Raw genomic sequence first — 27,796 nt, 5'->3', positions numbered from 1 at the left:
AGACCCGTCAGTTATTTTCCTTCCCTACATCGCAACTCACCAGTTGGGCCTGTGACAGTTATCAGATATTTTTCGATTTTTCATTTTTTATACTTTAACCGCCACACACAACTGCATAAACCCTGAGACATTCTCCAACGGCAATCACAGAAACCGCCACTCTTCACTGTGCCGTCATTGATCTCTGCGGTTACCCCCAATTCCCTTACCCTCTCTCCACCGTAACCACCGCAACTCACCGTCGCCTAACCCTAACACCGTTCAATTTCGTGCCGAATAAACCTTAAACCCTCTCTTCATTATTCTCAGAACAAAAATCAATCAGAAGCGATGAATAAACCGAGAAACGATGCTGTGATCTTCACGAAGGAGCCTTTCATCGAGGATACAGGACCAAGCAAAATGTGAGCAATTTATTCATCATCAATCACACGTTTTTATTTATTTATTTATTTTTTTGTTTGTTTCTAACGATTAAAGTTTTGTTAATTTCGTTTTTTGTTTGTTGCAGAGCTGGTATTTCGTTTTCCACGCTATCTGAAGCAGAAATCAGCAAAATGGGTGAAGTTCAAGTGTCGAAAACCAGTTACTATGATTCATTTCGAAAGGCTGATCCTGGTGGCTTGTTGGATCCTCACATGGTACAGTTTGTTTGCTTATATTCACATTTTTAGGGACCTTGTTGAATCATCTAAAATTGTGTACTTTTAGGGCTGGTTTGGATAAGCATTAATGATTATCATATAAGTGCTTATGTATAAGTAATTTAGGTCCGTTTGGATTGACTTATTTTTGACCTTAATAAATAAGTTTTATGTATTATTATAAGCCGCTTAAAAAAAATGTATTATTATAATTTATAAGCTTGTCAAGGTAGTTTATGAAAAAATAGCTTATGAAGATACAATTTCTGTTAGCGAGAACTTATGAATTAACATAAAAACTTATACTTATTTATTTGCATAATTTTTTTTCAATAATTATTAAGAAAGTCAATCCAAACGAGCCATTTGTACAACAAAAGATGAAATGAAGTTAAATTGTTTTCACATAAGTACAATTTAGATGGTAAAAGGCTGCAAAGACATTTGATGTGTATGGGTCGGGGTTCGAAGTTGCAATTTCCCACTTCTCCACAATTAGTGTGTGAGTTTTGCTGCTAGGCTCTTATAGGACATAAAAAAAGAAGTTAAACAGTATTCGTATAACCTACGTAAGCTATAATGAAAAGCTTTTGAAAATAAGCTGAAAACAGCTTATAGACGTGTCATAAGATTTTTCCACAAACTTTCCTATAACAGTCTCACAAGTACTTGTGTAGTAGATAAACTCAAATAAGCCGATAAAAAAAGGCCTTACGTAAGGTTAGATTGGCTTTTTCCAAAAGTGAGGCTGTTTGTTTTTTTAGAAAAAAATTATTATTTTTTGATAAAATTTTACATATTTTTTTTTAAAAAATAGAATCTAAAAATAATCAGAAAACAACTTCAAATAAGAAGAAGTTGCTAAGAGTAGCTTCTCAAATAATAGATTTTTTTTGAAGGAGAGAGAAAACAAGTGTAAGAGGTGGATGTTATTTTGTAATTTAAAAAATCACTTTTAAATGTTGTATCCAAACAAACTAAAAATTATTTTATTAAAAAAGTATTTTTATTCCAATAAACAAACACATTAAATTCTACTTTTCTATAAAATCTCAAAATTAATCTCTAAATTATTGAATATCAAATCACTATGTTTTTAATATGTAACAAGCAGACCCGTTAGTGTTGATGGATCCCAAGTATATTACATTACATATTTGACGATCTTTAGATTTTTGGACTGTTTCGCCTACAAAATGATTAAAAACATACTCATTATTCATTTGTAATTTGCATGGACTTGTATTATTTTTCCATTTATTGAAGAAGTTAGGTTGATGAAATATGTTGTTTTGACTTTCCATCTGTTTGATCATGTATTTTCCTTTCATAATGCACAATTCTTTTCCTAGAATGCTATAATAATAAGCATTGTTTTCATGCACACCAGGGCCCTGCTAATAAGGGTACTAATATTCCTTGTGCAACATGCCACGGGAACTTTTCTGACTGTCAAGGGCACTTTGGATGCTTCCAACTTGATCAACCTGTTTTCAATGTCGGATACTTAAATACAATTGTGAAAATACTGAAGTGCATTTGCAAGGTATCCATATCTTCAGATGTTCTTTATCTACTCTCACTCTCTCTAGAATTTATTTTTTCGTTTATTTTCATCAACATAATGATTCTCTTGTTTTATCTCATTTCTATTAAATTTACTTATACCTGTTAGCGGCCAACACTCGGTGGGATTTAGTCCCACATCGGATAGATAGGATTCTTGAGAAGAGTTTATAAAGAGGAGGCAATCCTCACCTTACAAGCCGGTTTTGTAAGGATGAGTTAGGCCTCGATATTCATGACAATACCCACTCACATAACATGCAAATATGGATGCCACTATTTGTGTATGTTTAGTCTTAGGAATCAGTCGTTTGAAGAACTGTTAAGTTTCTTTGCTGGAAGAATACTAACTCAAAGCACCATTAGACCTTCGGTTTGGTGGTCACTTGCTTGGTGATAAGGGGAAATTTTTTCTTGTTCGAGGTTTAAGATCTGAGTCTCCTTTTGCACCAAGAAAAAGCTCAAATTTATAAGAATGTTGATATTGCTATCTGGATTCCAATTTGAGCTTCGTTTAGTTCATGCTATTGTGGTCTGTTGCTTTCATCAACTTATAAAAAAAGCTGAGTTACCAAATACGATTGTTATTTTCTCTAAAAAAGTTAGTGTTTATAGGCATATGTAGTACTTAGACAAAAGGAAAATAAAGAGAAAAAAAAGAGATTAAGATTCATTCAGAATTTGTTGTAATGCGTAAAAATCCAATTACTATTTCACACTCATTACCAGTGGAAACTATATTTTGCCCATGTGTTCTTTCTTTTCAATGCTACTTTTGTGCAATATGAAATTTTGTACATGTGCTTTTCAGGTTTTAGCATGTAGTTGTCTTAATTTTGCATTTCTCAATACCCTGCTTGAACTATATGTCAGTGTTTGGTGTTTTTTCCAGCGATGTGCTCGTGTTCTCCTTGATGAAAATGAACGTAAAATGCATTTGGCGAAAATGAGAAACCCTAAATTGGATGGGCAGCAGAAGTTGCATGCGCTTGAAGCTGCAACGAAAAATTTTAAAAATCCCAATGCTATACAGTGCCCAAGATGTGGATATATGAATGGTATGTTTTATGCTTAATTCTAATGAATTCAACATTGTAATTTGTTTACAAAAGGTAGTATTTTGGCTACTGAATTTCCTTATTCAGTAGAAACATACTTGCTTCCACTTTTTTGGAGCTGATTCCATCTTAAAGGAAATCATGAATATATCTTTGGTAAATAATTATTTTCCTTTTGCTTATTTATCAATAATGCTCATCGCCTCATACAATATCGACTGTGTGTGAGAAGCCCCTTACCTTGAGTAAATAGTTGGCAAGTAGGATAAGGCATAATGTGAAACAACTTGCGATAAGCATTTTTTTATTTATCAATAGTGATTTAAATATTTTAGAGTGCCCTTTTTTGGGTTGCTTTCTTGTTCCTTTATTATGCGAAGGATATGGCTTCCCAATGTTCATGATGCAATGGTATGTGGCTATGCCTTCCAAGATGCCGTCAGTATTTCCCTCCTTTTCCCCCGTGTTTTTTTTGGCAGTTAGTTAACCCTATATTCTCCTATTTTTTATGTGATCACATAAATTTAACTATATTTCCCTCCCATTTCGGGGATTTGATCTCGCATAATTCTTCCTCACATACACCCTCAGTGTTGGAGGTTTTCTAACACTGGAATTTTTAAATTATCATCACCATAAACACCAAAGCCTAAGCATAGTACTATGTTTAATGCTCATAGTACGATTGTCTATCTATTGGTTTGGGTCTTTTTTTTCTCCAGATGAATAAGGCAAAGGAATAAAAAAATTTATATGGAGATTATATGGAGAGGGAGTTTGCCAATTTGCATCCATGTTTTTTGGTTTAAGTCGTGCTCTGAATTTACTCGAAAAGCAGTGATTCTAGATACCTAGTTAATCTGGACCTTCCACAACATTTCAAGAAATATTAATAATTTTAGGAAAACTGAAGAAGGTGGAAATGAGAAACAATAGTATGTATGAGATTACAATTATGTTTATCACTTTCTTATGTCAGGATGTATCATTATGATAGAACACGGACAACTGCTCTATCTTACTCCATTAGTGAGTTAGGTAGTTAGTTAGATGGGGTTGAACTAGTTCTGGTTACAAAGAAGGGGAAATCAGTTTAGCCGAACTCATTCTAGTTTACAATAGTTTGCGAACGTGCCAGATCCTTTGTCGAAGAGGAAACCGCTGAAAGAGAGATCACTCCTGTTTTTGTTCATTAAAAGTGTTCTTTCTTCTCTTCAGGATTCTAGAAATTGACGTGCCAGATCCTTGTGGCATTTCAAGCGAAATCCTAAATAAGGGAATATCAGTTTAGAGAACTCATACTGTACATTTTGCAGTAGTTTGTGAAGGGGTTAATCAGTGGAGAATCCTTGGAGGAGATACCTCTCCCCTATTTTTGTTCATTCAATTCAATGAAACTATTATGACATAAGATATCAACTGGAATGTAAAAGTTATGATCATGCTTGCCTCAACAATGTTGGGATCAGATATTTGAAAAAACTTAATTGCTGTTAGCCAAGAATAACAGTTTACATGATGCTATAAGTTAAGTAGCTTACAGGGGCCGAATATTTGCACTCTGGTCTGTTTCTTTGGTCTTTTTTTTGTCAAGATTATATATATAGACACAAACACACACACACCCCCACACATGTTTTCTAAAAATTGTGATATAAAGTCTTTATATATAGAACTTGTACAAATGGGCCCAATTTGATAGCCATTATATGAGTGAGGATTAAATATAATTTGGTAATGAATATTGTGATACAGGTAAAGTGAAGTACAATAAGCCAAACCTGAGCATTGTTCATGACCTCTCAGTTGCTAAGAATGAAGATGTCGCAGAGCTCGAATCATCTGTTTCTCATATAAACAATTATAGGTCATGCAAGGAAGTTTATAAACGAACTCTTAACCCTCACATGGTTCTTGACTTGTTTAAAAAGATGCACCGTGAGGTAGACATGTATACTAATTTAGATGTTTTGGGTTGCTTTTCCTTCTTTTTTCATTTTGAGTAAGGATTGTTGTGTTTTAAGACATTACGAATGCTAAGCAGAGGTTTGCTTTTCGGTCAAGCTGAACAAATTTGTTACTCTTTGTTGTAGGACTGTGTATTACTTTATCTTGCCGAAAACCCAGAGAATCTCATCATGAAAAACATTGCTGTGCCACCTATAGCTATTCGACCTTCAGTCATGGTGGATGGAGCACAGAGGTAAAATGCCAGTTTTAATGTATTTATGTCTTTCCCGCCCTTTATCGTGATTTGATTTGCAGTGGGCCTTTTATACGTATAATAGAAGAAAAGATGTGGAGCAAGCAGGCTAGAGTATTTGGCCATGGGGAACTAGGCTAGGAAAATAGCAGAGAAGAGACAAATAACCGAATTTTGGAGACAATTGGTTGCAAAGCATCTCGTATGCGAAAAAGCATCTTTTTCTCAACAATGTCTTTGTCATTTGATCCAACAGCGCTCCATTAGATAGGATCATATTTGATAAGTGATAGGATTTAATTTAGGGCTCATTTGGCCCAGCTTTTTTTAAAGCTTATGCAATTTTTATATATTATTATAAGTTTGTCAAGGTAGTTTATGATAGAATAGCTTATAAAATTACAATTTTCACTAGTGTGAACTTATAAAATAGCATAAAACCTAATTTATATTGCATAAGGTGTTTGCATAAGCTCTAAAAAAAGTTGGGCCAAACGAGCCCTTAGTATTGTAGCAAGCTAACAGGTATGAATATAGGAACTATAGTGAAAAGATGAATTTTATTTATATGTAGTGATCAGTATGAATCTAGATGAATATACAATGGATGGAAAACTGGAAATGTAATAACAGTAAAATGATAGCTAAGCAATTCGAGAAGCTTAGATTCTCCCTTTACAGTCATAAATGAATTCATGCATACCCAGTGGCCCTACCAATCATTAGCTTATCATATATAATACTTAGATGCTCTTTCTCTCACTTCCACCTGTCCCAGTCCCACAATACCCACTTAGTTAGTTACAACCTTCAGGGAATGATCCCCTACACCTTCACTCCCATGCTTCCTAGTGTACACACTATCAAATATATCAATCTACCAATAAACATTGATAACTGTCAGATAGAGTATTAGAGTTAAAAAATCCATTTGCTAATGAACTGTTGGTTTTGAGCCATCTTTGGCAATCTTTTACTATAATGGTATTGCTTAGAGCAATGTTGTCAAGATTGAGATCTTGCTTAAGATCGGGAGGGGGTAGCAAGATTGTAACAAGGATCGTAAGACTCTACTAATATATTTACCAAAGATTGGGATGGGGTAGCAAGATTATAAAACATGAAACTGTAACCAGGATCGTAGGAATTTACCTTTGCGCGTGTGTGTACACTAAGTTCACAACAAAATACCTAAAGCTAGATAAAATCACTAATGCGCCAATAAACCATACTATCCTCCGTAACATTAACGTAGTTACCTTCACGAATATCTTCCATCATTACCTCCTGCTTCATCATCACTTTCTTCAATATTAGGAACATCCAATCCATCTTCATGTACAATTAATGTAATACTACTACCAGCTTCTTCCATACGAATCTAATAATCATTTGGGTCAACCGTAGCCACATGGCTCCCACCTTCATTTCCTTCATCCCCATACCAATCATCATAAATTTGAGTTCTTCAATGTTTGGAACTGATGGTCTCCTTTCGACATTCTTTTTGCCCAATCTTGCATTTACCATCACATACACAAGATCATTCACAATCTTTTGCTTCAATCAGTGTCTTTTCTTGGCGTGGACCTAAACATTGCAAAATTTAATTAAAATTACTCAACACATAACGGCTATGGACAATTGACTACTAAATAATTTCCATAATTTTTTTGGACAAACAAATGTTAGTATATTAGCTGTTTGAATCCCAGTCGTTTAACTTTTTCAACTTCTTTAACCCTTAGCTCAAACCCGTTGTGCTACCCAACCCATCTAATACTAATTTCTCCGTAATCAAATGCACTTAAGTTCCACTCACAACCAGAAGAACTACAAGTCCACGAATGACAAAAATTTGCAACTCTGTGGCCATAACCATAAGATTCCCACCATTATGCCGATGTCCTGCTTCCAAGTTGAGCTATTTCATCACCGAAAAACCCTGTTTTATGGCTCTGAGGAAATGATTTGATGGCTCTGAGGATTCCAACTCTGATTATCTGTTCTGTTTACTCTGCTTGACTTTTAAAAAAAAACAATACTATTATTGTTGCTTATGATTTTACTCTTTATTTGTGGCAGTAATGAAAATGACATAACAGAGAAGCTAAAGAAAATAATCCAGACAAATGCTCTCATACAAGATGTATCAGTTGAGCCAGGCAAATATGAGGTATAGTAGGAAACTTTAAGTGATAATTTTTTAAAGGTTCAATGGAGTTAAATAGTTTTGATTCTTTGTTTGTTGATATTATGGTTTCTCTCGTTTTACATATAAAATGATAGATATTTGGTTGTATTATACACTTGTATTTTGTTAGAATGAGTGAGTTATTTGTATGGGGTCTCAGGAGAACATGCGTCTCTTTGCTCTCAGCTTGTTTCTGTTACATCTCATCTCTAAACTGACTGTTGACCTAGTTCTATTTCAGTCACAAGTCTTAGCTCAACTGGCAAAAAAATGCCGAAATTGTTAGGCCGGACGTCATGACTGATGCATACCAGAAATAGGAATAAATAGATAACAGCAGAAAACAGTAAAATGAGGAATAGAGAGCTTTATTAATTATGATCAAATGGAGAAAATTGCAGAAAGGGGAATAACAATCCCTAGATGGCTAGATCTGACACAGAGCCAGACTCCTAATAGGAAGCTAGAGCTCCCTATACATTCTAGAATCTTACAATAATCCAAGATAGATCTACATTCTCTCCTAACTCCTTATATCATGGAATACGATGATGCTCCCCTCACCCTTAGACACGTCAGTCATTTGTAACTAACTAGCCACTAATTCCCTTTCTGCCTCTTCTAGAGTAAACCTTCCAAGTCTTGGGTCCAGTTGACTCATGGTGAATAAGTTGCTCTTGTGGCATTACTGCAACAGTGCAACTAGCTGGGTCCTATCAATACCCCCTCCTTCTGCTCTGGCCTTGTCCGCAAGGCCAAACTTTGGAAACTGACTTCTCATCATTATCTCATCTTCCCATGTTGCTTCTTCCACAGTCTTACCCTTCCAATGAACTAGGATCTGCGTGATTTCTTCTCCCTGTTGCTTCACCTTTCTAGTAGCTAGTACTGCCCCAGGTTCATACATGTCAGCTTGTTCTTCTAAAAGATCTGGTAGCTCTTCCTCCTCATGATACCTTCCAACAAGTTTCTTCAACAAGGAAACATGGAATACTGGATGAACTTTGGACCCTTTGGGTAACCTTAGTCTATAAGCAACTGCTCCTAACGTGGCATTACTGGTCAACACAGACTTCTGTCTATGCACTCTGTAGGACTGTTCATGGTTCAGTTCAGAGAGAAAACTGAACCGAACTAAATGATAACAACAGTTCAATAGAACTGAACCGAACCTTTATAATCTTCCGTCGAACTGAACCGTATTAATGGTTCAGTGAACCGATTATTGATTTAGAACCAAACTGTTAACACAATTTTTTTCCGAACCAAATATTTTGTTTATGAATGGTTTTCTCTAAACTGTGTTTTTTATATGCACTGCTTTTCACGACACCAATACACCGTCACCTCCACCTTTGTTATCTTCTTTAATGTTCTTCTTTTTCTCTCTGAAAGTTTCTAAAATCCCGATATGAAATCACATTGAAAAGTTTTGAGGTGTGCCTAATTTATAAAAATCCATTTTTATTTGTTTTTTCTTTCTTTTTATGATTGAATTTCTCTAATTTCTTCAAAATCATTTGATTTCATATTTATTTATTCAAAATCAAATCCATTTTGAGGTGAGAACAGAGAACAAATTCATAATCAAAACTTAAATTCAATTGATTTTGAACTTTTCTAACTTTTTTTTTTGAAGAATTTGAACTTTTCTAACTTAAATCAATTGATTTCATATTTATTTTTATTCTGCTTGTTTTTTTTCTAGCGTTTTCAATATTTGTTTGGTCAATAGTCCTGTTGCGTTAAAGAAATTTTGCAAAGATGAAGTTAGTGAGGACAGAGAAGGAGATTTTTATTTGGGGGAAAGAGACTGAACTTAGTTACTATTGTATCCAGTTCAGTTCTTAATGGTTCGGTTCAGTTATTTGCAGTTCCGTTCTAGTTAATGAACTGTGTTTAAAATATTGGTTCGGTTCGTGAACTTCTAAATTGGTTCAGTTAATTTTTATTCGGTTCAGTTCGACAGTTATTTTGAACACTCCTAGTTCTGAGCTTGACAAATATCCATTCTTCACTTACAAAGCTCCTGTCAACATGTCTCTTGTCAAATAGGTTTCCTGACACCTATTCACAACTTCTGTCTGCCCATCAAACTCAGGATGATATGCAGTGCTCATCTTGAGCTTGTCAAGAATTCTTGGCTTGATGCCTTTCTCATTGTTATTTCTTGTATATATAGAGGTTACAACGCTATACAGGTAATTACACTAAATAATTACATTTAATGAGAGCAAATCAATTTCTGATTAGGTCTATGATTAGGATGAGGATGAGTTTTATGCGCCTTCAATAAACTAAAGGTAGGAAAACATGTTAGAGATAGGCACGTCAGGATTCAAGCTTTGGTACATATGCAACGATAGAACTAGAAATAGTAAACGCTTTGATTGTTACTGTTGTTTTTTTTTTTTACTAATTGATAGTTACTGTTGTTAAAAATCATAATACTGAACTATAAAATTTATTCCTGTTGTAATATTGAATTGAAATGTAGACAGTCTAGACATTGGTTTTGCAGTTTGCTTGGAGTTTTGCATTTATCTGCTTTCTTGTTGGGTTTTCTAGGATGTAATTTGATTTGTTTCTTTTGTGTTGATGATTTTGATTTAGGGTAATTATGTTATGCTTCAATTTGAGGCTGCTCAATACATAAATAGTGAAGTTAAAACATACAATCTACAACCGAGCAAGCCTTTAACCGGTTTTATTCAGCGCATTAAAGGGAAGCAAGGTCGTTTCCGTAGCAATCTGTCTGGAAAACGTGCTGAATATACTGGCAGGACAGTTATTTCACCCGATCCTAATCTAAAGATTACTGAGGTTAGACATTTAAATTTTTCCACATGTAATTTCTGTCCTTTACATGTAGCACAAGTGACAAGCCTATAACTAATAAAATATAAGTATTTATCACAATAAAAACAAGGATACAAGAAACTTCGTTCTCTTTTTCAAGGTTCAAGTTTATGCTTCTTAACTTATTCTATTTAGGTTGCAATACCGATTCATATGGCTCGCATTTTGACTTATCCTGAGCGTGTTACACATCACAACATAGAGAAGTTGAGACAATGTGTGAAAAATGGTCCTGATAAGTATCCTGGTGCAAAGGTGGTTAAAAATGCTGGAGGTGAATCATGGTTTGTGTTGTTCCAATTTTCCCTATATGAACTTAAGTCAAGCCAAATTTATCTTTTGTGCCAATTATCTTTTATTTAGAGCCGATTGTTTTTTGCAGGACTTTAAAAGTTAATCGTACGAAGCATGCTGATGAACTGAAATTTGGTGATATTGTCGAACGCCATTTAGAAGACGGAGACATTGTTCTTTTCAACAGGCAACCAAGCTTGCATCGGATGTCTATGATGTGTCATAGGGTAATTTATCAAAAAATAAATGTAGAATAACATCTAATTTGGATAGCATCGTGTTAATCTCTTTTTGCACATGCAGGCAAGGGTTATGCCTTGGAGAACTTTGAGATTTAATGAATCTGTATGTAATCCATATAATGCTGATTTTGATGGTGATGAGATGAACCTACATGTTCCACAGACTGAGGAGGCACGAACAGAGGCTCTTTTGTTGATGACGGTAAAATCAATGGATGCCGTGTTATATTTTGGATTGCAAGTTGACTATTTTTAATGCTTATAGGTCCAATTTTTACTACACAATTCTTTTATTAAACTACAATTTCATTATGCATATGCTTATAGATCCAACTACAATTACATTTGATTTTGCTTGTACAAAATAACCTTTTCAGCTAAATGCTTCCTTTCCAACTTTTTTGATTGAAAGTTTCTTTAAATAAAATTAGCAAATCCCCAGATGTACTATGGTTAGAAGAATTTTGCTAAATTTTGTTTAATTACATTTTCATATACTCTGTGATTTGTTCAATAAAGATTTTAATTGTCAGTAATTGTATTTTTTGACTTAAGTTGTCACATTCGGTTGTAAATTGCAAGTAGATGTTACTGACATTTTGCTTATTTCAGGTGCAAAACAATTTGTGCACACCAAAAAACGGGGAAATTCTAGTTGCCTCTACACAAGACTTCTTAACCTCTTCCTTTCTCATAACTAGGAAAGATACTTTTTATGACCGTTCAACATTTTCACTTATTTGCTCATACATGGGGGACGGCATGGATCCTATTGATTTGCCAACTCCTGCAATTATTAAGGTGAGAATCTTAGATTATAAATATGACGCTTTTTTAATAACTTTTGTCACATGCAAATTTGACAAATAGCAAATGTTGAATAATGTGTGGAGACTGCTGACTGATAAGCAAGGTTGTCAGACTTGCGAGTCTACACAGACTGATAAAGGGTCTGCAAACTCGACCCGTCTGAATCTATGAGAAATTAAAAATGACTGTAAAAAAACCCTTTAAGTAACATCTCTCTCTCTCTCTCTCTCTCTCTCTCTCTCTCTCTCTTTCTCTCTCTCTCACACACACACACACACACAGCACACACACAGCTCCCATAATAAAACAAACTAAGTAGCAAATTATGTAGATAAAGTCCTAGTTCCTTCTTAAATGGTTACTACATAAAGCAATAAATCATGTATGAAGCTCCCATGAAATCTTGTCCATCATCAAAAGAGAAAATGTTGTTGATGAAGGGAGAAGAAATAGAAAACGCCGTTTATGAAGGGAGAAGAAAACATTGTCAATGAAGGATGAGAGTTCTTCGTCGTTGATGAGAGTGAGAGTTCATAAACCTGTACAAGTATATGTGGCTACTTGTGAGTTTGACAACCATGCTGATAAGCATCCAAGTATATGGGGAACCGTTCCTTAAATGGTAGTCATACAAACTAAAAATAAATTCCAGAAGGATTTTTAAATACTAAAAATATAGCAAACTACACAAAATTGCACTTTTGTCCCGCTAAGTATCACGATTGTGCGATTTTGGCCCTTATGTTTTGCCCTTTTATTTGGTATTCCCCTCCCAATTTATGTTAGGGTGACATCATTTTTTGACGTCACACCCAACTCTCCAAGCCAGCATTACTTTTTATTAAAATAAGAAGACTTGAATGCACTTTTAGTCCCTCTATTTCGTTATAAATTAACTTAGTCCCCTCATTTCTAAAACCGGATTTATGGTCCATCTATTTTACAACCTTTGGATTTTGTTGGTCTCCCTCCATTTTTGATGATGTGGCATAGTTGAATTGGATAAAAATAAATCCATGCCATTAATTAATATCCATGTCATTATTTTGATAATTAAATTACTTAAAAAATAGTTTAAATAATACTGAAATAAATAAATAAAATTTTGAATGAATTGGTTAGTTTTAAATAATTTTGATTAAATTTTTTTAAATAAACAAGTTTAAATTTATTTTTGTATTATTTAAACTTAGTTTCTTTTTGGGTCAAGGAGCCTGATGGCTAGAATTTCACCTTTTAAGGTGAATAAGTGTGTACCAGGGTTCGTACCCCAGTCCTTGCATACAACATGCAATGTCCCTACCAACTGATTTTTTTAATTACAAAAATAATAATATAGATATTGATAGATATTGATTAATGACATGGATTTCTTTTTATCCAACTCGGTTGTGCCACATCATAAAAAATGGAGGGTACCAAAAATATTCCAAATGTTAGAAAATAGAGGACCAAAAACACGGTTTTATAAATGAGGGGCAAAAAGTTAATTTTAAAAATAGGGGTACCAAAAGTGCATTTAAACTGATAAAAATTAAAAACACCAAAAAGTTTGAAGCCCCCGATTAGTGATTTCATTCGTTCTTACGGTCTACGAGTTGATTTTTTTGTGTTTTCCATTTTAAATTTAAAGAATTGTCACATTGGCTTTGAAAGTTGGGTGCCACATCATTAAATGATGCCAGCTCAGCCTAAATTTTTGAGCAAATTGGGAGGGGTCCGCCAATTACAAAGGGGGAAAACATAAAGAACCAAAAGTCGCTCCAAAAAAACGATTATACCAGCGATTTAACTCGAATTGCTGACCTAAAAACGTAAAATCTATGGTTTTTACGTTTTAATTCGCGATTTTAACAACCTTGGTATCGTAAGATACTGATGGTTGGAACCACAATCTGTTAGCAAATCAGATATGTCAATCCTTGGAACAATCATGGGCCGAGACCTATAGTAGTAATGAGAACAAGAACAGCAGTATCCATTATCCAATGCGAAGTTAGGGGAAATGTCCATAAGGAGAATATAATATCCCCTTTGCTTTATTTTGTTCCTTTTATATAATTTAACTGTTTTTTTTTTTTTTTTTTTTTTAAATTTCCTGCAATGATTGTGTTATGAAGAATAAACTAACAATAACTAGAGATTTATATTCTTTTATATCAGCGTTGTCTTTTCATGCCACGAATAGATTGGTAGCTTTGTTGAGTTTTTCATCCTTGATTTTATGTGCTGAATTAACCAAAACTTGTCTGATGATTCAATCATGTTTTTGCAGCCAGTTGAACTCTGGAGTGGCAAACAGTTATTTAGCATTTTATTGCGCCCACATGCAAATGTGAGGGTCTATGTGAACCTCACTGTAAAGGAGAAAACACACAAGACAAAGAAGGATGACAGGAATAGAGTGGTGAAAACATTGTGCCCTTATGATGGATTTGTTTATTTTCGCAACAGTGAGCTAATCTCTGGACAACTTGGAAAGGCGACTTTAGGTTAGTCATTCCAAATTTACTTCTAACCTTTTTTTTTTGGAATATTTTACTTTTAACCTTTGCTCATTTCATTTCATATTTGTATCCTCAAGAAGACTGAATAAATATTAATGAACTCAAATATACATTACATGCATATATTTGTCAAGAAACAGTCTACTAAAACATTCTTAAGCTTTCCCTAAATTGTGTGAATTTTGGTAAGCAACTGAGTGGTTTGGTGAAAATTTCAACAATTAGGTTAAGTAATAAATATTGGAGCATTTTTTATTGTGTTATTTATCCATTGAATGGCCACATGACTACTTATAGGGTGGACTATTAGAGTGTAGTCCACTGATACACCAAGGTTGAAAAGTTCTCTCCCCCACTAAACCAAACCACCTTGACCGTGCTATCCTCTTCCCAGCACCTCCAAAGTATTGGCAAGTCTGGAAATGAGACAAGTCGCAGGTCCATAGCTACCAAGGAATCAGATGCAGTAGGGAGGTCACATTTAATGTTGTGGTCCCTTAACAGTTAACCCCTAGCACAAGAGCTGGTGCTTTTGATTTCATGGTTTTAGAAATTACAGGAAATCGCCCTGGCTTCCAACCAGCAGCGTTCACTGCGAGCTTCCATCTTTTAGCAATCAATCTCACTGCATCAATTTGGACAAAAGACGTAAACTTTTAAACCAAGTGTACCTTTGGCTTGCCAATGCCAAGTACTATAATTTTGCATCTCTCCTCAACAGGTAACACCCATTATGGATTGTGTTCTAAGATGCCAGAATGCAATTCAAAAAAAGAATTCTCTCCAAAATGGGAGGCGTGGTGTTCGAAGTCATTCTGGTTCCTTGTGGATCTGTGACTATGTTGTCAATCTCAGATAACGGCGCGTAGCACCGAACCCCAAAAATCTATAGCGGATAGCGGGATGACCGATATTGTGAAGACTAAAAAACCATGTACAAAGGAAACATAAATTCGACCAACATGCAATACTCAAAAACCGAAAAAAAAAAAACGTACAAAATTAAGGAACTAAAAACAGAGAAGGGTGAACAATGATGGGCCACAATCGAACTCGTGAGTTACAATATTAAGTCCTCAACGGATGCGAAAGTACCAATATACCCTTAACAAATTAAAAAGAATTTCAAAAATTAGGTTTTCGTAAAATTTCCCCCCAAAATTGCAATAGCGGCCATCAAACTTCAAACCGCTACGATACCGGGATAGCGCCGCCATTGGTGTAGCAGTAGAGGGATGCTACACCGCTATAGCGCGCTATTAACAACATAGAACTGTGGTGGCGAGGGGAGGGGGTGGGGGCTCTCTTTCAATATCGGACAATTTTTCCCTCTTGCCAGTCATTCAATCTTTTGAGCATTTTATTTATAAAAGTGAGCCTCCAATGGCGTTGATTTGTTGTGCACTGTGCATCATACTTTAACTTATGCATGCTGTATAATAGGTTGCACCGGAAAGTATTAGCATCTACAATGTAGAGTTGAGAGTGGAAAGTTTTTGGCTAAATTCTTCAGTTTCATTATCATACTCCCATTTATCAATTTTTTCTGAGTTCTTATAATTTATGTGGACTAGCCATCAATTTTACTACAATTCGTATTGTAAATGAGTCTGAATCAGTGGTCTAGTTAAGTTTAACACTTTAGCAAGCTTAGTTTGTGATAATAAGTTATTGTAGTTTTAATTGTCCAAATTCCTTTCACCAGTGATGGATTCATGCTTTTGCATATAAGTTGGTTACCTTCTTTCTTTTGCATGGGTTCAGGAAATGGCAATAAGGATGGACTTTTCTCTGTGTTACTAAGAGACTATAAATCAGATGCTGCTGCTTCTTGCATGAATCGTCTTGCTAAATTAAGGTAATTATGTTTGATTTAATTGCAAAATAATTGTTTACATAAAAAGAAATGCCAGAACTTTTAAAAAATGCTTTTAAAAAAACCCTAGATGGGTGGCTCAACCGAGAAGCAAGCTTGACTTAGCTGTTAAGGACTTGAAATGCTTTTTGCAAAGTCAGGGTTTGATTTTGCATGAAGGCACTTGTGAGCAGAGGTAGCATCAGTTCTCAAGGGAGAATTAGTCTAATCCAAAGAGGTCTAGAAATCTTATGATGAGCAAAGCAGAATGCTATTAAAGTATATGATCATTTTGATGTTGCATTTTGAATCCATTAGATGGCTTGATTTACAAGTTTCATGAAGTATATGATCATTTTTGCTCTGATGCAGTGCTAGGTGGATAGGTAATCATGGGTTCTCGATAGGCATTGATGACGTCCAACCTAAACAGACACTGATCAATAATAAGGTCAAAATAATTAATGGTGGTTACAATGAGTGTGATGGTTTTATAGAAGCTTTCAATGAAAGAAAGCTACAACCTGCACCTGGTTGTGATGCTGCTCAAACATTAGAGTCTATGATATTTAGTAAGTTGAATGGCTTGCGTGATAAGATAGCGGAGGTAACTATTATTTTCATAAATTATGCTGTCTTTGTATTGACATATACTCCTTTCGTCCCTAATTATAAGACCCTTTTGGAGATTTTGCTTGTCCCTAAATATAAGACCCTCTACAAATTTCTAATATATTTATTACTATTTTTCCAAATGTAACTCTAATACTACCGATTTTTCTTGGAAGATGATAAGTCAAATTAAACAAACTATAAATAATGAGTAATCTAGTAATAGTTGCACACATAAGAGACACCTACCAACTTTTCTTAATATGCGTAAATGTGTCATAGGCTCTTATTAATAGGGACAGAGGGAGTATTCACAATGTTTTGTTTGCTTAAGGTTTTTATGTCATGGAAATATTTGTTTTTATTTGAGGACCCCCTTTTCCCTGTGAGAAGAAAAACAAAATAATTTTGATTCTCCTTGTTGATAATTTGTTATATTCCCAGGTTTGCATGCAAACATTACACTGGAGAAATAGTCCATTGATCATGTCACAATGTGGTTCCAAAGGATCTCCTATCAATATCTGTCAAATGGTTGCCTGTGTTGGTCAACAGTCAGTTGGAGGTTGTCGTGCTGCTAATGGGTTCATAGATCGGAGTCTTCCTCATTTCCGTAAAAAAGCGCAAACCCCTGATGTATGTTTAGTTCTTGTGATTGGCAACTCTATTATTTAGTGTTATGTAAAACCCAATCCCTACTCACCCTTTATTGCTTATTTTCTTCTTTAATTTTTATACTTTTTCCATATTGCATTTATATTGATAATATCATCAGTAACTTGGCGAATAGTAGGTGGCTAACATGCAGCAAGTATTTCTTAGACATCATATCTATCTAGAATGGCTTCTTAGTTACTTTACATTTTTTTTTTAAAAATTTCTTTGGGTGAAAGTTGTGATTAAGTCATATGAAAAATGGTTTGGCCAAATGTCGTCGATGTTGCCAAACAGGTAACCCTACCTAAGATCAAGTGGAGGAGGTGGGGTGTAAAGATCATAACATGGATCAGAAGATTATCTTTGCTGGATATTGCCTTTATTCCACATTATACATTTATTTGTGCATAACTGACAGCAAAATGAATTAACTTTTGTATATTCACTTGATCATTGAATCTGTATTGCATATTGTGGCTATAACTGTTACTTCTATTGTCTGTCTCTACATAATTGTAAACAGTTGTTTTTGGTTGTTTCCTTCATTATGCATTACAGTTTGCTGCTGTTTCCTGCATTTTAAACTGTTATATTACTCTTGATGCAGGATAAAGGTTTTGTTAGGGATTCCTTTTTCGATGGATTGTCAGCTACTGAGTTTTTCTTCCATACAATGGGAGGGAGAGAAGGGCTCGTTGATACCGCGGTAGCGTTCATATTTTGAATATATTATGCATAAGATATTTTTAATCAATAATATGTTTTGATTATATGAGCCGTTAAAAGTTGTAGGTACGGGGATAAGTGTTATGGTAACTTTTAAGGAGAGACTTTATCATGAACTCAGATGGGCATGTCTGGGTGAGAGATATGCATTTTTACTAAAACCAACTAACTTTCATTTACTATAATTAACGATTTAATGGAGCATGGATTTGGGGTGCATGTTTTTGATGAGGTTATGAAACTATCGAAGTTATAGAATTTGTGATTTTTGGGTCTAATTTCAGGCGACACTCGCCTCTATTTATAATAATATGTGCAATAAATACAAAGTGCTAATTGATATGAATTGCTAATTCAAATCTTAATTTATGTTTCTAACATACCGTCAAGCTAAAGCTTACTGAGCTTCAAGCTTGTTAAAACGGGTGAATGTGCTGCATAGGAAATAGAAACAGTAACACTATGCTTGCAGCCAAAAAGACGTGGCGCGGCGTGAGGTGGCTTTAGAAAAAACACTAGGGCTCGTCAGTGGATTCTGAATTTGGTTGTCAAGAATGCGTCTCAGTGGAGAAGGTGTTGTGGAGAAGAGAAGCATGGGTTGACTCACAGTAAATGCACCCAGGTGGATGGAAATGTCAACCGACTAAGAAGAACAGAAAGACCATCATAATAATATAATGGGAAGAGGAGTTACAAAGTAGAAAGTGGCACCGATGAAGAGTCTGGCATGACTGCAGTAGCAGGAATATTGGTAGGGCAGGGACATGCACTATATAAGGTTTTTTTTTTTTTGAGAAACACTATATAAGGTGGTTGGTGACAATGATAAGGATGAAGGGGTCATGAGGTCTGGTGTCCACATGTGGGGTATCTGGTGGGGAAAACTCAAGAAGGACAATAACAAGAGGATTAAAGCTGACTGTAGAATTAGGCTTAGGAGAGATGTCGGTTGACTCAAAGTAAGGTGCATTCTCGAAAAAGGTAACGTTAAAGAGTATTTTGTTATCAAGTACAGGGGAGGGCATATAATTTATAAGATAGCAGGTTGTCTGTAGAAAGAGAGGAGGCATGAGAATACTGTACTAAAATGTGTAGTGGCCCTCACACACACACATGCACATAGAAATACGATATAGAAATAGATGAGAAAGAGCCGTATTACTAGAGATACGATCAAACACACATGAACCTAGGACCAAGGGAAAGAGATATGTAAGCAAATGAGTTACTATTTTGTACAACAGTAGGGGTAGATCCGTTGAACTGATGATTACTCGGAGCAACTTTCCAGGATCTTTAATACCTAAGGAAGGCGTGATGGGTCAAAGAATAGAGAAAATGGCACTGAACGTTGACAAAATGAGCCAAAAACTCGGTTGTAATACATGAAGATGTGTCTCGGGCCTAAAAATGGGCTCACAAGCTGAAATATCCAACAGTGGTGGCTGCTGACAACATAGGAGCAACAATGAAAAGAAAATCAACATAAATAGTAAGTTGTGGCCAGATTCTAATTGTAAGTGGCGGAACATGGCTGCTCTGATGGTGGTTCCATTAGGTGGGTGGCCTTTTAACCTTAATACGATCAAGTTGTGTCAGTTGCGACTGATGATGTGCATGGGAGAAGGGTCCACCACAGAAGAGATGTGTCACTGGGAAAATGAGTTGTCGGAAATTGGTCATCAGAAACATAATAAAGACAAACTAGTTAGGAGGCTCACAAAAAAGATATGCAGAAATACTGGAACAATATGAAAACTTGTTGGGAAACTTTTTTATGGGTGGCTGACAGTGGCTGTGTAGTACATGAGCAACAACTCCGCCAGTATAACCATCACCTCCCACTTACTCATATCATTTCTTCACTTGCAAGTTGCAAATCGAACAAGATTGAGATTGATATAATTTTCACCTTCAGATCATACAAGCATCTCTATTTTGGTGTATGATTTTAGCTTGAACAATTTGTTATGATTGTGCAGCAAACTGTTCAAGACAATGACATGCAAATAAAAGGTTATAGTTCATTGAAATCAATTATCTTATGATTCATGTTGGATAGAAAATAAAATAAAAACTAAGGAATAACCCAAGAATGTAGATGCAAGGGCGGAGGCAAAGAGTGAGAATATGGATGCAATTTGCAGAGAAAAGTTGAAACGGGGCCAAAGGGAGAGAGAAAAGATACGGTGCAGAGGGTGTACCGCTAATTTTAGTGTAGTGTTTTAATCTGATAGTTAAAAAAGGTGTTGTACGGTGCGAGACCTAATTGAAATGGAGCCAAAGGAAGAGAGAAAAGATATGGTGCAGGGGGTGTACCACTAATTTTAGTCGAGTTTTTTGATCTGATAGTTAAAAAAGGTCTTGCACGATGCAAGACCTATGCAATTTATGCACCATATAAGGGCCCCGTAATTCCGAGGGACAAAGTTCAAATCTAATCGGAGACGGTTGTAAAATAGTCATTAGGGCACTTTAATTAATAATAACATAATTCTAATCCTAATAATAAATAGACATATTTGACTCTGATTTTAACATAAGTCATAATTTTAAATATTGAATTTCTCAATTGGGAACAAAGGGTTCTTGTGAGTTGTTACTTGACCAGTTTACATATTTATTGTTACTTTATTGCTGTAGAATTGGATTTTGTTTTACTTATATTTGGTGTTGGTGAAGCATAGTAAAATTGGTGCCTCTCCTTGTCATTACCATTTCCCAGGGTTGTAAGAAAAACAGGATCAATAAGGTCTTCAAATAAACCCTAAAATATTTTTATAAACAAAGAAAATGGTAAAGTCAATTATTTTGGATGCAAAAGCAACTAATAGTGGTAAAAAACATGGTGCATTCACTTTGGGAAGTTGGGCAGTTTAGTTAACTTTTTATCAGTTACTGGGATGAAAAACATCGAAGTCCATTTGATAGTTTCTTTTCTGCTTGTTTGCAGGTCAAAACTGCAGACACTGGATATATGTCCCGTAGATTAATGAAAGCTCTAGAGGACTTGTTTTTACATTATGATTACACTGTAAGAGATACCAATGGTGGTATAGTTCAGTTTTGTTATGGAGATGATGGCATGGATCCAGCAGGCATGGAAGGAAAAAATGGAAAACCATTAAATTTTGATCGGTTATTTCTCAGAAGCAAGGTTTAAAAGCTTCTTATGTTGTTTTTATTGAGTTTCATTATGATTTTCTTGACTCTTGCACGTCTTGCAATTTCCTGGAAATGTTGGTTCTAGCTGATAAGTTCTTCTATTTCTCTCTAACCTCTACTTTGCCTATAAATTGTAGGCCATATGTCCTAGTGATGGAGATGATGTAATCTTATCTTCTTCAGATATGCGGAAAATACTTCACGAGAAGCTTTCAGAAGTTGGTGTGTCCAAGTTAGAGGAGAAGGATACTTCAGGAAATGATATAATGTTAGAGGCGGGATTCTCTGCTGATTTTATAAAATCGCTACAATCATTTGTCGAAGAAAATACAAAACTAACAGAAACTATTACCGAGGACGATCCTAAACATCTGAAGAACCTGAATAACTTTATTCCAAGGATATCCGGGATCAGTCGCAGACAACTAGAGGTATATGTGGTCTTGGCTTAATGTTTCTCTTCGGTTATTCTTTTTTTCTTCCGTTTGGTCAATCTTATCTTGTTGTTTCATTAGCAAGTCATAGCAATCTAATTTGCTTATGCTAAACATATTTGTTATTTTCCTTTTGATACCATATTCTTTATGTTGTGGAAGTGTTTTTAAGAAAGAAGTGAAAGGAATATCTAAACAGTTTAAAGAGTGCTAATTTGTTTGTTTTTCAATGATGGACAGCTAACATGAACTTGGCAATTATAAAGAAAGTAAAATATTTCAACTGAAACTATTATTATAATGTAGCCAAGGTTAGTATAACTAATAATAGTAATAAAAAAAATTCACGGGGACCAAAATCAAAACGAGACATATTTGCAGGGACCAAAGTCATATTTAAGCCTAATAACTTTTAAATTTTGATAGAAAAATTCATGAAAACACGGTGAACAAAGGGTTAGGAAGTTAAGAGCTTAATTAGTAGAAGGTTAAATTGCACTTTTGGCCCCCTAGCTTTCACAAACTTGCGATTTGGTCCTCTAACTTTCAAAATAGCACTTTTGGCCCCTAACTTTAGCCCCTTTTGCAAAATGTTTATTTTGACCAAGTCAACGCACACGTGGACGCTAACTTAAGTGACTCACATGCAACATATGCTTGTCATGCCACATATGCAATTATTAAAATAAGGCATCATAGATCTTTCGCCCAAACTATGTTCTGCTGTGTTGGCCTTTTAATGAGACGCTTGCTTCTTTTCATGTTCTTTTTGAGGATAGAACTAGATATTAGACTTAAAAAATAATTGGCAATGAAGTTCTGTGCACACATTTGATCTCTCTCATAGGAAATGGAGAATACGTAGACTGTTAAAAGCAAGGCATTGGGCTTGAACACAATTCAGACATATATTCCTAGGAGCACATGCCTTATTTTAGATTTTTTTAAATAATTGCCTATGTGGCATGACAAGCATATGTGGCAGGTGAGTCATTTAAGTTAGTGTCCGTGTGTGCGTTGGCTTGGTCAATATCAACATTTTGCAAAAGGGGCTAATGTTAGGGGGCCAAAAGTGCTATTTTAAAAGTTAGGGGGCCAAAATTGCAAGTTTGTGAAAGTTAGGGGGCCAAAAGTGCAATTTAGCCTTAGTAGAACTTACTTCTCCATGGAAAAACATGTGTTTTGTTAATTGTGGTCTTGTAGGTGGGGCAGTTGTCATTTTCTAATTAGCAAATGGTTTGGAGAAGCTAAAGGGGTGGCACTTTTATTCTTTTGTGTTGTAAGCTGTTGGTGTCATTGAGAATTCTTGTGCATTGATTTAGTAGTTAATTCATAATAAATAAATTCTTTTTTTCTCTAGATAAAAAGGAACTCTTTGAGTTCTACAACCTCTTTGAATTTAAGGTTTTGCCTCCATATTTTCTTAAAGTTTCATGTGTTTGTTTTTATTGGTCTGATTATAATTTCCTCATGTATGTTTTTTCTATTCAGGTTTTTCTGGATATTTGTCTATCACGTTACCGTTTCAAAAAAATTGAGGCTGGAACTCCAATTGGTGCAATTGGAGCTCATAGTATTGGAGAACCTGGGACTCAGATGACTTTGAAAACTTTTCACTTTGCTGGGGTTGCAAGCATGAGTATCCTTTATTTGGCTATTCTGTCCACTAATGTTCTGTCAAATGCTTTGCTTGAATTTTGGAACTTTGTTGTACGTTGAGTGGTTTTGAATGTTGTTCCTTAATCTGTCATTAGATGTTACTCTTGGAGTTCCTCGCATCATGGAAATTATAAATGGAGCATCAAATATTAAGACACCGATCATCACTGCGATACTTGAGACTGATGATAATATAAATATTGCAAGGATGGTGAAAGGTCGCATAGAAAAAACAACTTTAGGCCAGGTATGCAGTTGTAGCAAAAGAATCTAACTAAGCTTATACCCATATTATTGTCTTATATGTTTATTTATATGCTTTAAAATTCTACCCAATTATTCAGTTCAAATTTTCAGATTTCACTAGTTTTTCTTTCAAAATTTGTTGTTTATATTGTTCTTATTTTGGTAATGTTGTGTAATGTTTTTGTATATGTAGTTTATTAGCCATATAATTTGATTAATGTATTCAGAGCTTTATTTAGGCCCACTAGGTAGAGTTTAGTCAAGAACTTTACACAATTATAAGGGAAATTTTTTTACTGCATAGCTATTGTCTCGAGTAAGTTTATGAATTTGAAGTTTGGGAACATGAAGCACAATTTTCAATTTATATTAATGTTGAAAGTCAATATTCTCAACCAACATGATTATGAGAACCATCAACAACGGTAATATAATGAATATTGGAAGGTGTTGTAAATAATTTATTCTCTATAATTGTTATTAGTAATTTATATTCGGTCCATTAGGTTAGAATTGCCTATATAAAGAGATCGGTGCTTGTAAATTATTCATACTTGAAAAACATTATTCAGTTTTCACATGGTATCACTTCCGCATAAAAACCCTAGCCACCTTCATTGTAGTTCTTGTTGATAATTAAATATTTAAATAATAATTTAGGAGTAGTTTGTAAATATACTCTAAATAACAAGGCAACATTGGTAGCCAAAAATTTCACTTAAACTTATGGTACTTACAGACATTTTCCAACTTCATTCTTATTCCATTTGTTTCTTTTTGAGAACATTGTTGTTTGACTTGTTTGTTTGAGTTGCCTTGATTGCGTTAAATAAATTAACAAATTTGGTTATTTAGTGTTTCTTTATAATTGCGTTTGCATTTCTTTGATTGGATTTTCTTATCAGGTAAATTTTCTTGAGCATTGTAATCAATTTGTTAACTAAATTGTATCTTCAGTTATCAATCATTATTTTTCCTATATATATAGTGATGCTTTGACATACCAACTTTGATTAAAAAATAACCCTTTTGCTAAGCCCTAGTACCGGACCACCCATCTTCTAGTGTATTCTTGAAATATCTAATCTCAAAGACTATCACTTCATTCCATTCTATACAGGTTGCAAAGAGTATCAAGGTTGTTGCCACTTCAAGATCAGCGGCACTTTTTATCTCACTGGACGAGAAGATAATCGAAGAGGCATATCTGAATATAGATTCTAATACTGTAAAAGAATCAATTTTGCAAACTGGAAAACTGAAGTTGAAGGAAAAGGTGAAGAGTACATCTTGTAACTATGATTTTCTATTCCATTTATGCCTCTAATATTCAAAGTTTTTGCCATGCAGGAAATTAAGATTTTGGATCGTAAAAAGCTTCAAGTGGATGCCAAAGTGGATCCCAAAGCTGCTAACCAAAGTGAAGTCATTTTTCAACTTAATAATCTCAAAAATTTGCTTCCATCAGTTGTAGTAAAGGTATAGATATGCATGGATGTATATATTTTACTTTCTTGATGATTGATACAATGTTTGTTTTGTCTGGCTTTGTATTTTATATTCAGACGAGAAAACATTTTTTTTTCTTCTTCTTTGCAGGGTGTTAAAACTGCCGAACGAGTTGTCCTCGAAGTAGGTAATAAAGATGAAAAAGTTAAGAAGTTCAACTTACTGGTGGAAGGGTTAGTTCATCCTCTGTATTTTGTTATGTACTTTTAATATTTTTTTTTATTTTCACTACGGCATATTTCCTCCAATACTGTATACACCCTTACTGGACAATGTCTTGATTGAAGGAATTAGCGTCGCACCTAAGGAATGCCGAAGTGTACTTAATCAAAAATAGTAAAAGTTATTTCAAAGTCATTTGTTATATATTATAAGAGTAATTGTGACATTCAGTGACGTAGATATTCATGTTAGAGATTTCATGAGGCTATTTAAATTGATGTCTCATTTGAAGTTTTTTTTTTTTTTAAAAAAAAAACATTCGCTTTTAAAAAAATTATAACAAACAAATGAAACAATATAAAATCATTTAAAAAAAAAAGCTATAACAAAAGGGCCCATTAAGTGATGGATGGTCATAGGAGTAAGAAAATTGCCACATATTCAGGTTAGCGTGAAAATCCGGAATATGATCATAGAAGAGATTATCCTGCTGGACCGAAAGAAATGCATGACAGGGGACAGTCGGGTGTTGCAAGAATAAGGTGGACTCGGGTTGGTGAAAACCACGACACGTCTTCTAATTTTATGTTGTTGTGTGTTTATGCTTTTATGGAATAGCAATGAAAAGATAAAGTAAACTATTGTCGTTCTGAAGTAATATTTTGCTTTCACAGCATTCCATTGTATATTGCTGCTAGTTAATTGTCAACATAATTTTCTAATCTGCATGTATTCATTTTCTCCCATCAGCAAGGGCCTTAAAGAGGTTATAGGAATTGAAGGGGTTGATGGACATAAAACTGTCAGTAATCATGTCACTGAAATGAATAACGTTCTGGGAATTGAAGCTGCCAGAGATTGTATCATTGGACAGATTCAGTATACAATGAAAGAACATGGAATGACTATAGACGTACGCCATATTATGCTTCTAGCAGATATGATGACTGTCAGGGTGAGTTATTTGAAAATTATGACTAACCAAAAAAGTTTAAGCAAAACATCCCATGTTTATGATAAATATGTAGAGATTTTCTACTGATTTATTTGATTTATCAAACTAGGGCCAAATCCTTGGAATGACAAGACATGGAATAGTGAAGATGGGCAGAAGTACATTGATGCTTGCATCATTTGAGAGTTCAACAGACTATCTTTTTGATGCATCCTTGCGTGGGATGAGTGACCCAATTGAAGGAGTGAGTGATTGCATAATAATGGGTAAACCAATTCAGATAGGCACCGGAATGATCGAGATCAAACAAAGGTAAGACTAAAATACAGTGTATCATTATCTGGTTATAGTATTGCATTTTCATGCTAGTCCTAGTTTAACATAACATGCATATGATTTTACACAACGTACAAATTAATTCTACTATTACTACTAATTATAATTGAATTTAGAGGAAAACATTACCTCTTTTTATTTTTACCATAAATGCACATGTTCATCATGCAATGATTTCATCTGTTTATATTTATATTTTTAATGTTGTAAATATACTATTTTTCTTTTTTAGTTCTGTTAATTCTTGTTCATTTTTTCTTGGTAGTTATTGTTGTTTTCTTTTATTCCTGCCAAAGTTTGCATATTAAAATTAGTCCCTGCATTATGTAATATTATTCATTTTTGTTCTTATGTAGTAGCGCAAGGGATTAAAATAAAACTTTATGTGTATTACAAGGATCATTTTACTTCAGACTTTAGCTAACCTCTCTTTCTTAGGTTGGATCCTCCGGTGTTGCCTCGAGGAGCTGTTCCTATTCTATCTCAAGTTTGAAGTTGTTTATTAGCAGCCAAGAATGTGGATCATATTGGAAGGAATGCATTGAATGTTTTGAGTTTGAGGTTGTGACGTTTACTCTTCGATCTGATTATATTTGTCCAAAAAGGTGCAGACTCTTGTTAACATTAGCAGTGGTATTATTAACCGAATATTGCTTGCAGATCTGAAGAATAATTTTCAAGTTATTTATATAAAGATTGCTTTTATTTTGAGGTCCTATATTTAGCCATCAAACGTCGTATTTTTTTTTTTTTTTAAATTTTCATCGTTAATTCTATTTAGAGGTGGCAATAGACTTGGCCGAACTAGGCTTTATCAAGCCTGAGCCTGACCTGTCAAAAAATCGAAGGTCTATAAGCTTAATTTTTAGTCCTGAGCATGACTTTTTGAAAGTTCGATGTAGTCTGTTAGTCTGTTTAAAAACTTAGTTAACATGAACATATTTAAATTAATAATTATATTTATTTTTAAATATACTTATGAACTAATAAACCAATATTCATTTAGATATTTAACTTGATATTTTAGAGAATTTGACTATACATGTCATCATATTTTAATTCTAGTTTATAATAATACATTTATATATGTTAAAAACTAATGT

The 27,796-nt window shown here is 34.4% G+C and overlaps 1 protein-coding gene across 2 annotated transcripts; it reads left to right on the top strand.

Annotated features, from left to right (window-relative positions):
* LOC123924192 (DNA-directed RNA polymerase III subunit 1) lies at positions 1 to 27,411 on the top strand. Of its 2 annotated transcripts, XM_045976999.1 has the most exons (28): positions 80 to 404; positions 512 to 641; positions 2,035 to 2,190; positions 3,103 to 3,268; positions 5,024 to 5,211; positions 5,362 to 5,471; positions 7,557 to 7,647; positions 10,279 to 10,488; positions 10,660 to 10,808; positions 10,907 to 11,045; positions 11,122 to 11,262; positions 11,673 to 11,861; positions 14,146 to 14,362; positions 16,142 to 16,235; positions 16,605 to 16,839; positions 17,289 to 17,480; positions 18,109 to 18,207; positions 21,181 to 21,384; positions 21,530 to 21,823; positions 23,318 to 23,465; positions 23,581 to 23,732; positions 24,852 to 25,007; positions 25,082 to 25,210; positions 25,331 to 25,413; positions 26,153 to 26,357; positions 26,467 to 26,669; positions 27,132 to 27,223; positions 27,260 to 27,411. In XM_045976999.1, the coding sequence occupies exons 1-27, from the start codon at positions 331 to 333 to the stop codon at positions 27,184 to 27,186; spliced, it is 4,209 nt and encodes a 1,402-aa protein (XP_045832955.1). In that variant the 5' UTR covers positions 80 to 330; the 3' UTR covers positions 27,187 to 27,223; positions 27,260 to 27,411. The 2 variants fall into 2 exon arrangements, with proteins under 2 accessions (XP_045832954.1, XP_045832955.1); XM_045976998.1 differs by having other exon boundaries at positions 1 to 404; positions 27,132 to 27,411.
* Positions 27,412 to 27,796: the final 385 nt, after the last annotated feature.

The sequence above is a fragment of the Trifolium pratense genome, linkage group LG4, assembly GCF_020283565.1.
Source record: "Trifolium pratense cultivar HEN17-A07 linkage group LG4, ARS_RC_1.1, whole genome shotgun sequence".
Lineage (NCBI taxonomy): Eukaryota > Viridiplantae > Streptophyta > Magnoliopsida > Fabales > Fabaceae > Trifolium > Trifolium pratense.
The sequence above is the reverse complement of the archived record's forward strand: the minus strand, read 5'-3'. Positions and strand labels throughout refer to the sequence as shown.

What these genes read in the sequence shown, in the direction of transcription:
- LOC123924192 (XM_045976998.1), top strand. Translation starts at nt 331, where the DNA reads ATGAATAAACCGAGAAACGATGCTGTGATCTTCACGAAGGAGCCTTTC. An exon ending in CAACTCCTGCAATTATTAAG is followed by an intron (nt 11,862 to 14,145) that starts GTGAGAATCTTA and finishes ATGTTTTTGCAG; the next exon opens with CCAGTTGAACTCTGGAGTGG. An exon ending in CAGATATGATGACTGTCAGG is followed by an intron (nt 26,358 to 26,466) that starts GTGAGTTATTTG and finishes TTATCAAACTAG; the next exon opens with GGCCAAATCCTTGGAATGAC.